Here is an 11,394-nt window from a genome sequence, read left to right as displayed (position 1 = left end):
AGATGATTGATTGATTTAATGATTGAAAATGAAAATTTCAGTGTGAGAGCTGTTGACATACCTTACTTAACTTTACACTCTCACTTAATGAAGTTACAAAATCCAGCAAAAGAAACCCATGTGTGAACTCTTTCTTATGTTTCAGCAGAACATGAGAATGAGTTGGCTGCTTGCCTAAAATGTATGACATGATGCAAAGATTTTTGGAAAATTTAAAGTGTTAATCTTTATTCTTGCTTTTTAAATAAATCGTTTTGTTAGCTCCTTAAACATATCTTTTTGATTTATTTGTTTGATCTTGATATCTAATTTGTTAATTACCATTGTATAATTATTTTTAAACAGCCCCTTTACTATAAAAACTGGTGATCTGATAAGTAATTCCCCCAGAAGTGATCAGGAATTCCCTCAGAAATGATCAAGAGAAGGGGTAATTCCTGATCACTAAAAATTTAAAATCTTTTAAATTCTAATTCGATTTTCAAACAAAAGAAGGTAGCATAGGACTCATCTCATAAACCCTCAAACTTCCAGTAAATATCAAAATTCTATCTTGAATATTTTTTTCACATAATAGATATTTGCATTTTTTGATCAGGTATTACCCCAGGTCACCCTACATTAAAAATTTTAATTTCATACATTTTATTAAATGCTTTTTTTTAGAAATCTTTGTCTAATTAACTCGTAAATCTGGAAAAATTTGAAATCATCATCATCAATGGCTTGACAGCCCAGGATGGGCCTTGGTCTTCTCAAGAAGTTTTTTCCAGGCTTACCTTTTTCCAACTAGTGTTTTCCAGTTTTTAGTTAAGACCAAAAGGTCTTTTTCTAGGCCATCTATCCATCTCAAATTCCGCATATCTCTTTTTCTTGTGCCAATTGGTCTGGCATTGAAAACTCTTTTTGTGGTACGGTCTTCGTCCATTCTGATAATGCGGCCTGCCCATTTTATTCTTCGTCGTTTAATAAAGTTAATATTGTCAGGTTCATTATATGAGTGATAAAGCTCTGGATTTGATCTTCTAAGCCATATACAATTTTTTTTTTAATTCCAAAAATATTTCTCAAGACCTTTCTCTCAGAGGTACCCAACATAGCCTCATCCGTGCAAGATATTGTCCAGGTTTCGCAAGCATATATTAAAATTGATATTAAAAGAGATTTATATAATAAAACTTTAGTTTTTCTATGAATTACATTAGATTTTACGTATTTTCGAATTCCATCGAAACATTTATTGGCTATAGTAATTCCCCTTTGCATTTCCATTGTAATATTGTTTCTGTTGTTGATTACAGAACCCAAGTAAACGGAATGGTCAATAAACTCAAATTTATATTCTTCAATTTCTAAATGGGTGTTATTGAGACTTGTTTTAGTACAGGGCAAAATATTTAGTTTCTCTCTCGTTTATTCTCAGGCCCATCTTGAGAGCTGCTTTCTCTAAAGAAATAAAAGCCTGTCTTAGTGCTATAGGTGTTCTAATAATGTCTATGTCATCAGCAAAGGCCAACAATTGTACAGGTTTATTAGAAATATTTCCCCTGGTGTTAATGTTGGAATCTCATGAAAAAATTTTAATTAGTAAGAAATAATGTTTTCTTCACTTAAATATTCAAAAAAATATTTATAGAGCATTTTTATTTTATAATTTATCTGTTATGTATAACCTGAGTTATAAAATAGCAATAATTTACTAAGTAATTTCTGTTTTAAAACTCCCTCTTTAAATAACACTGGTTGCTATTGTTTTCCCTCTTCAGGCTGGTTTGATATACAGCGAAGAAGAATGGAAAAAAGAGTGGGAAAGTCTTTTGAAACTCTCCTCTTCAGAACCCAGACAATCCAGTGTTCAAAGAAATTCAGAAGAACAACTTTGCAGCTCTAGGTAATATTTATAACTAATATCACAGCTTTTTCCAAAATTTTTACTTCAATACGCGAATGAACATGGTTTGCCCAAGTTATTCAGTGGGTATTATAGTTCGTTCACCAGGAGTTGGCACTTGTCCACCTCTCCTCAGACGATGAGATCATTTTGGCGCGGGAGTGTCCACGCTTGAAATTGAGACAATCCTTAATGCGCGCCAAGCGTAAACAGTGAATTCTTTTTCAGTCACTTATTTCGCTTTATCATCTGCTATTATACCTTTCATTACTGTAGTAGATTGCAGCAAAATGTCTCAAAAAGGACAGAAAGGAAAAATGTCTTAGAAAGGAAACTGAGGGAAGTTGATTGAAAGGGAACTATTCACTCAAAAAAGATAAATGTCATCAAATTTATGAAATGTTTTATAATTTATACAAATTTCGAATTATATTTTAAAAAATGCACATAAAGATTGAGAAATAAATCTTTTTGTCATGCGATTGCCAAATAGCAATGTTGTTCAGGATTGTTCACATCTTTCTCTAAAAAGTAGCGAAATAGTATTGTTTAACATTTTATTATTGAAGCAAATAAAATAAGTTTGAATGAAAAGAAATGAAAAATATCACGTGCACAAAATCACGTGATTAGTAAATGTTTATTTTTGTGTATTATGTAGTTTAGTTCTCTGTGTGTTTTGTCTCAATAAAGTTGTGTTATTAAAACCGGTATGGTAATTTCAAAGGGAATATTTCCCCAAGAAGGAATCCTTTTACATTTTGTGTCACCCAGAGTGAGGCTATTTCCAAATGTATATACTTCTAACTGCTCAGTTCGGGGAATCTATTAAGTAAGACAATCTGCTAATTCTTTCATTATAAAACTGCAGCAACTAGCTGATTCATAAAGCATTAAAATATTTTGAGAATCACATATTTGGATTACGCGCAGTTATTTTTAGATTGCATGCAGTTATGGAACTTGTCAGCTTACTTTTTTTTTACTATTCGCCTTACTTTTTTTTTACTATACTTTTTTTTTAACTATTCCCCTTATATGCAACACTAGAAATAATGGATTCGGAATTTTTTCGTTTTCACTTCTCCGAGTGACCTACTATCGGCTTCTCTTTCCCAAATCAAAACAGATCGTTATGAGTTTGACTCTCACGTTTCTTACATTGATTTTGCATTCTACGCTTCAATGACCCTTACATAAACATTTAAAGCAACACCTTTATTTGTACTTTATTCGCATTATTTTTTGTTTTATTCAGCTTCTTTTACATCTAACATTTTTTTATAGTACAGTCGAACTCGTTTATAACGAGCACAAAAGGACCGTAACATGTACTCGTTAAATCCGAGTGCTCGTAATAAACGGGTCCTTAAGGCAGACGTGCATCCAGAAGAGGGGGGGGGGCTTGGGAGGTCAAATGATTGAGTTGACTTAAAATTTAATTAATACTTACTTTAATTACATTAATTAATTTAATTAAATACTTTTCTTAATTTAATGACAACTATCCCCCCCACCAGCAAAAAAATTTCTAGTTGCGCTACAGTCTTAAAGGAAAGGAAATATAAACGGAAAGAAAAATGAAGGAAAAGATTCTTACCAAAACATTTATTTTTTTCATTAATCTACATATTTAAAATAGTTTGTCAGCTTACTTTTAACTCGCGCATTTCATATCATTTTGAAAAAAAGATAAGACAGAAAGACTAGAAAGATGAGAAAAAAGATTGCAAGACAGAAAAATATTGCTCGCTAAAGCCGGGTCTTGCTCGTTAAAAGCGACTTCTGTTCCATAGACTTAACATTAATCCAACCAAATATTCTCATTTCCCTCGTTAAATCCGAGTTCTCGTTAAATCCGAGCTCGTTATAAACGAGTTCGACTGTACTTGCTATTTAGAATGTTTCAATAATTCATTGAATGAGAATTTCACTTTTAACACTAAACACACCAACACTTATTATATACCTATTTCTACCATAGCCGGTCAAATGACCAGACTTTATGTTTCTTGTATGAAATATGGATGTTTGAAAGGAAATAAACTAAAGAAACTTTATTATAATTAAACAAAATTGTATTTTGCCAATTTTTATGTATTACAAACACAAAGAATAAAAAAATTTAATTCATTGCTCAACTCTTTTTCTTTACATATATAGAGTGTTTCCATTGTATATTTTCCGCAACATATTTCTTCTAATTATTATTATTTCTGTAATTCTTATAATTATTTTAAGAATATTATCTTCTAATTATTATTATTTCTATAACTCTTATAATTAATATTATCTCTTCTGAGAACTTGTGCTGTCTTGATTTTTTCGACATTTTTCTGGGTAAAAAGTAACAATTAGTTAGAAATAAAGTAAAGCTATGAAAATACAATATAAGCTACTCACCAAAACATTTTAGTTTTTCTTACACAAAAATGTGAATCTAAAATTTTAGGTACTCTCTTGAAATTTGAATTTACAGTTATTCTGATTAAACTAATTATGCAACAGTCTTTGCAGAAATTAATCGAATGCAATACTTTGAACCTGCATTACATCGTAATTTCTGATAACCTTATAAATCAATAAATTGTTCTTCCTATCAAATGACTAGTTGTGGTAGAAATAGGTATACGACAAGTGTCATTCAAAACAAACAAAATACAAAAATAATAACAGAATATTAACTGTATATAATTGTTAGAAAAAGTCATTTGCAAAAACGATAAGATGATAAGCGCATTTTTGATGCAAAATTTTTGATTTGACGCATTTTTGATGCAACGGTCATTTGATCGGTTATGGTATGTTTAGTGTTAATATTTGTATTTCTTAGGTGAAATAATTCACGCTTATTGAATCTTAATTTTTACAGCAGTGGCACTCACAGCAGTGATGGGCAATCGGAAGTATATGAAAGCCTGGAAGAAATTCATGTCCTGGCCCTTGCACATGTACTCAAGAGAGCTATCATCATCATAGCGGACACGGTGCTGAAGGACATTACTGGTGAACCTTTTGCTCCCATACCATTCGGAGGAATCTACCTCCCACTGGAGTGTCCACCCTCTGAATGCCTCCGCTCCCCTCTCTGTCTCACCTATGACTCTGCTCATTTCTCTGCCCTGGTGCCCATGGAAGAAAAAAAAAGATGTGATGATGATTCTCAAATACTGGATGGTAACTACCTTCTTCCTAAATAATTTTTATGTATGCCGGGAGCTCCATGGTTAGAATCATGGCGACATTGTCACAAAACCTTAGACTTTGAGGTTGGGCAGCTCCAAGAGCTGGACACATTGACCAGAGGTCTATTGTACCCAAACCCTAAATCTTGATTAGCCAGAAAGCCCCATAGCTGAAATAAAATTCAACAAACACCTTACAGGAACATCTTGCAGTTCCTAGGCCTTAATACAATGTTGCCCTAAATGTTCAAATCTTTGAGCAGAATATACCTCTTAATCACAAAGTATATGTTGTGATGTCTCTTCTTCAAGGTGACAACCTCTGCAAAGAGGATTAGTTTCAATACCCATTACGTATAGATGTCCCCTGAGGATGCAGTGTCCACTGAGAAGACCAATGATCTTCCTCAAGCTGTTCCTGTTTAACTTTAGAAGCTCTTTTTGACGTACACTGGGGCAGTCACAATTCAGTTCCTTAGCTTTTCTCTGACAATCTGCTTCGCGCTATTGCTCATGGGCAATTTTTCCATAGAGCTTGAATATAGGTGCCCCTGAAAGAGGTGGGAGAAATTCCCAAGTCTGGTTCAGGACCCCAGAAAATTGCCCTAGAGCCAGCTCGTGCTGCTTCATCAGCTAACTCATTTCTTTTCTGCAGAAATTTTCAATCAGAATTATATTCAAAAGATGCCTTTCTCGCACATCGGAGTGGGGGGAAAATGCTTATGATCTTTCTATTTTCTTTTGAGAATAACGAAAAATAAGGAATAATGAAGTCAAAAATTTAGTTTTCTTTTCTGTAGAAATTTTCGCTCTATTTTTTCATGGAGTTATAACTACTGATTTACACATAGCTTTTAAAATTCCTTATTTTTAAACACTATTATTTATTACAACAACAAATATGAATGTAATAATGAATTACAAAATGCGAAAAAAGAAATAATTAATGTGTTATCTTCCTAAAAATGGGAGAATATTGCCCATAATATTAGAATAAAAAAAATATATTCCGTAATAAATTTAAAAAAATATTTTATGTGATCTGATTTTTTTTGTTTATTTACTTATTTATTTTTTGAAGTTAACGCTTCTGTTACTTTAAATTTGTAACACTTATATTTGTTAATTTTAAATATCCTTCAGAAAAATATTAGTGTTAGAGAGGCATGTCGCAGAAAGCCCGAAAAAATTCTTCTGCAGGGGGTCGTGATATTGAAACATTTTAGCTCATTTTACTATGTGCCTAGCTTATTAGAAAAGTCTCCAATATTTTCTATTCAGCATGATATTTTTCAGGCTTATTACAATCAAACCTATGCCTTCAGGTCAAGGATGTACAGCCTATTGTCCGTTTGACAAAATTTGCCTCCAAACTTTATAGCTTGGTCTCTAAACAGTTTTAAACATGAATAAAAAATACGTGAAAGAAAGAATTTACTGGTCATCCTGGTTTTTTTTATTCACTTTCAACTATTGTCTTATTTTAAGGTTGAACTTGATTGTAACAATTTTCTTGATTGTTTCAAAATTTATTTATGGCTATGAGAAAAATGTAACTTACTGCAAATTTTGCATGTTGCTTTCAAAGTGCGTAGCATTTTTAAAAAGTGCTTAAAAATGCTTATTCATTTCATTTTTTAAAAGCCCCCTTCGAAAATGAGATTTCTTTTCTTTACTAAGTCGATTTTCACCATGTATTATGCAAAGCTTGCTTTTCACATCGTTCTATTCAACATTTTCACAATTTATTCAACCAAAATCTATTTTGGCGTACCCTCTGTCCTTAGCATATGAAAGAGCTAATCGTTTTACATATTTGATGAAATACTTGCAGGTCCACATGTGCTTCTACTGATGGGTTTGGTGAGATTCTTGCCCTCTCATGTGCAACTCTGCTGCATTTTGCAAGATATTCTCAATTTCAGGCTTCATTTTCCACCCTCTGATATAGAACCGAAAAATCTCTTGAACTTTTTATAATGGATTATTTAATCAAGAAAAGAGCTCTTTGTCAGAAACTTTATTTTATCATGATCATATAAAGTCTTTGAAAATTATTTCGCATTTTGTTAGTATATAGTACTAAAAAATATTTTTTGACTGCTTAAAAAGTACTTTAAAAGGTGCTTATTTTTTTGTTGAAAGATTTGGCTATTCACCCTGACTTTGTGTATGCATATTACTTTCAATTTGGATACCACCTTACTTTTTTCAATTACAATTTAACCTTACTCATTTTGGTATGGCATGTTTTAGAATCCTGCTATCAGAAAAAGATTTTTGCTTTAGGTAAGATGTTCTATGATTATATGCTCACTATGCTCATGTTCTATAATATGTTCTATGATAATTGAGACTAATTTCCATGGACCTTATATTATGTCCATGCCTGGAATACAAACATGTAATGAATCTGGTTTAAGTAACTAGACTGATGAAACAACTAAATTAGTTATTAGGTATATTTTCTATCTCACCTAAAAATATTCGGGCTCATTCCATATAATTTAAAATAAATCAGACTAACTGAGAAATGAATGATATATTTTCTTTGTAGAATAAAAGTATCTTGACACATTCCGATAAGTTTAAATGTTTTAGACTGGTTAGAAAATATTTTAGACTTATTCTGGTGTTTCACCAAATGTTGGCAACGGTTTCCAAAGTGCCAGATTTTTCAATTAACTTATGACATACTCATAAACTTTTATTTGCTATTAGTCTTAAGCTTTTGAGAAACTTATCTAATGATACCCCTGCCCCTTGGAAGTTGCTCCATCTTCAGAGTTTAGATCGATGTGATGCACATTTTGACCGTAGTCAAACCAAAGTTGGCAAAGTTTAGGACAGAATGAATTAATCCATTGTTTAAACCGTCCTGTCCAAAACCCCTTTGTCTTGAACTGTCCCAAACTAATTTGTGTAATATTGTCCAAAACCCTTTTGTTCAAATTATATCACAATTTTAAAAAAATAATGTGACAAATAAAAGGTTAATTTTTGAACAAGAAACAAAATAAAGACAAAGTTTTATTTTATTAAAAAAAATTTATTATTATTCATAATGTTGCATTATTTATCCTTATGCAAAAACACAATTTATCAGTATTAAAAGCATGTTTATTTATATTTAAATGATAAGGTATTCACTTTTATTGTTCAATAGATTATGGAGCTTCAAAAGTTATGAATCTTTTCTTATTATATTTTTTTCCTTCAATAAGTTAAAGCAAATTGTATAAAAATTATCAAATATTTATTAATGTATGAAATTATTATGTATACAATGGTTACACAAATAGAATTTTTACCTTTTACCAATGTTCAAGGTTTTGGACAGTTTTAGACCATTTAGGACAGTTTAAAACCCATGTGTCCTATCCAAAACCAGTTTAGGACGTCCAAAACTCAAACCCTGCCTCAAACTCTTAGAACTTTCTACATAAAGCAATAAAGTTCATTTATGGTTACTGGAATTAGTATTTATATATATATTTCTGTGAATGATCGAAATTGATAGTTGTTGACTTCCACCGGTGAATATTGAAAATCACATAGTCGCTTTTGTAAATGTCCAGAGTATATATTGGGTCTAGTTAAGTGCCACTCTCTGGTATGCATTTGCCTGGTATGTCCATCATCAATGTTTTATTAAGGTAAAGTGCCAATGCCTTAATGCATTTAATCGGTACACTGAACACTGATGTTTCTCCTAATCTATCCTCATCAGATATTAAAATATCGAATAAATATAATAACATCAGCGAATAAATTAATATCAAATCGGATATAAGAAATAATTCGGACATTCTCCAAAGCGTCTGTGTTGGTTGACCGGTGAGAGTCAACTTTCTCTTGATTTCCGTCATTCATGGTAATACATATACAGTGATACCTCGAGATACGAGTTTAATTCGTTCCGTAACCTTGCTCGTATCCTAAGCAGTTTTCCCCATTGAAATTAATTTAAATGCCATTAATCCGTCCCAGCCCCAAAAATGTTACCCTCAATTGTTTTTGTTACGTGTTTTTGAATACCTAAAATGTATTTATAAATGACAAATATTGTTTAAAAACATAATAAAAGAGAATGTAAAGCAAGAAAAAAACTGGTTTTATAAAGTGTGCATACATATTTGTATTTTGGTCACTTAAATGCAACTTACACACAACTTAAATGCTACTGTATACATAATTTTAGTCACTGCTTTTCTCTTCACTGGTCTTTGTTTTTTTAGCCGGATTTAAAAAAAACTGTCCAAGAAGGTTTGTTTCTTCCTCCTTTTCAGAATGCTGCAGAAATGAGTTAGGCAAGTGTCATTAAGTAGCTCCGGTGTACGACCTGTTGCAACTTTTTCGGGGTGTTTCTTTTACTCGAACTGTGGAATTCTCTCCCACATTCACAAGAACCCTTTTATCTCACTTGTAGAGATAACCTTTCCCACCTCTGGCTCTTCCTCGAGACCAATTTCTTGCAGCACCCCCGAATGCTGCTGCGACTGAAATGAATTTTTCATATGCGAGTTAAAATGAATTTTTCATATTTTGGAAGTTCCTGGCTCTTAGAAATTCAAAATTTCAAACTTTTTTTCTTTCCAATCTGCCTCTGTACTCTGTGTCAATTTTTGTTTTGTGCTTACAGTTCTTTTTTGCTTTGTTTCAGCTGTTGTTCCAGTGACTGATCCAGACAATAAATTGCTGCCTTTACAATTTGCTGTAGACCCTGGTCCAGAGGTGAGATGGGGTCAGGATGAGAATGATTCGTGGGTGATTGCTAGATTGACCCTAACAGATAAAGAGAAATTGATGCGCTTGAGTGAGTTTTTGGACATCCAGAATATAGAGGTTATTGAGGATAAAGAAATGAACAACCATTCATCCGATAATAATAAGAGCGTCGACCCTTACGAATCGGACGACAGTGCCACCGACGGTGGAATCTCTTGTACCGGTGGCAAAAACAAAAAGAGTAAAGCGGCTAAGCAGTTCCAGACCGTTGCAAAGCAGTTTGGTAGTCTGGGTCGAAGCATGAGTAAAAAACTGAAGAACATTGCAAAGAGGAGCGGATCTTTCAAGGGTGAATCCACCACTTTCAAACGTACGTCTGCAGGTCTGAAAAATAAAAGAACATTGAGCGGTTTGCCTATGATGTCTCAGAACTCAAACACAGGAGGCAGCTTGAGTCCACGACAGGTCGTAGTAGCCTGCCTGAACATGGAGAAGAAACACGAGCACCAAAAGAAACTCATTCAGAATTACCTCACCTCAGCTATTGACAGATATCATAGCGGTCAGCAGCTCAAAGGATCTTTCGGTAAACTTTCGGCACCCGCCTGCATCAATTCCGGTTGCTCCAGGCCGAGTACACCCTCTACCAGCTACTTGTGTTCCGATTGCTATGTGAAGCAAAAGTACGAGGAGATAGAATTTCATGGCCAGAAGCGTGAATTCAACAATGGCCCTATTGTTGTCTCTGGAAAATCATCATTTTATACCGAAATAGATAAAACCATGAGGGACTGTGTTGAGAAACTCCCTATAACCAGTGTTCATCGTTTAACCAATGGGTGTAAAAATTCTATATTCTATGATACCCCCTACTCTTCCTATCCCCATTCTAATTACCAAAATGGATCTGTTAATCGTGATTCCTCATCAATTCTGAAAGTTATAGATGAATCATCTTAGTGCATTTCATCAAAATTAACCTCACATCATTCATTATTCAAAATTATGGATAAATCATCTTAGAGCATTTCATATGAATTAATTACTCGTGCCTTTGTTTCTGTTGAATAAATTAATGGGAGCTTTAACGGGATTGTTCTCTGTGGCTTTAAATTGTGAATAAAGCAATAATAATCCACTAATGTCAGTAATTCATATTGAAGTCAAGAACCAGTATTTGGTGCAGAAATACCAAGTATTGATCTTTAAGAAAACTTTCCTTTTTTTATTTTACTTTATAGATAAACCTAAATACTTAATTGATTACTGAACTTTCAGTAGTGTTATCTGATGTCTATTCAAATTTTATGTTTGGCAATATGCATAACTTTCTTGTCGTTTTGTTACCATTAATTGTTTATATCCAAAAATCTACATTCCCCTATAGTTCCTTTTGTTTACTAATATAGTTATCTATACAGATTATTTTATTGCATTTTCAAATAGATGTTATGTTAGTGTAATCTAAGAACGTCTATACTTGTTGAGTTTATAAAGTTTATTAAATTGAATTCATGTTTATAACTAATTATGTTATGCAAAAATTTTCATTTGATTTTGATTTTTTTTAACCAAATTTTTTTGTTGATA

General features: G+C 32.6%; 1 protein-coding gene across 4 annotated transcripts in view; it reads left to right on the top strand.

The window, feature by feature from the left end:
* LOC107452359 (OTU domain-containing protein 7B) overlaps positions 1-11,256 on the top strand; it is a 36,816-nt gene extending 25,560 nt beyond the window's left edge. For 3 of the 4 annotated variants that reach the window (XM_043049402.2, XM_016068820.4, XM_043049403.2), the window contains 3 exons: positions 1,767-1,891; positions 4,764-5,068; positions 9,740-11,256. In XM_043049402.2, coding sequence (XP_042905336.1) covers positions 1,767-1,891; positions 4,764-5,068; positions 9,740-10,764 — 1,455 coding nt within the window. In that variant the 3' untranslated portion in view covers positions 10,765-11,256. The remainder of the gene's footprint in view (positions 1-1,766; positions 1,892-4,763; positions 5,069-9,739) is intronic. The other variant, XM_043049404.2, reaches the window with a different exon arrangement.
* Positions 11,257-11,394: the final 138 nt, after the last annotated feature.

This window comes from Parasteatoda tepidariorum, chromosome 7 (genome assembly GCF_043381705.1).
Source record: "Parasteatoda tepidariorum isolate YZ-2023 chromosome 7, CAS_Ptep_4.0, whole genome shotgun sequence".
In the NCBI taxonomy this organism is placed as follows: Eukaryota; Metazoa; Arthropoda; class Arachnida; order Araneae; family Theridiidae; genus Parasteatoda; species Parasteatoda tepidariorum.
The sequence above is the reverse complement of the archived record's forward strand: the minus strand, read 5'-3'. Positions and strand labels throughout refer to the sequence as shown.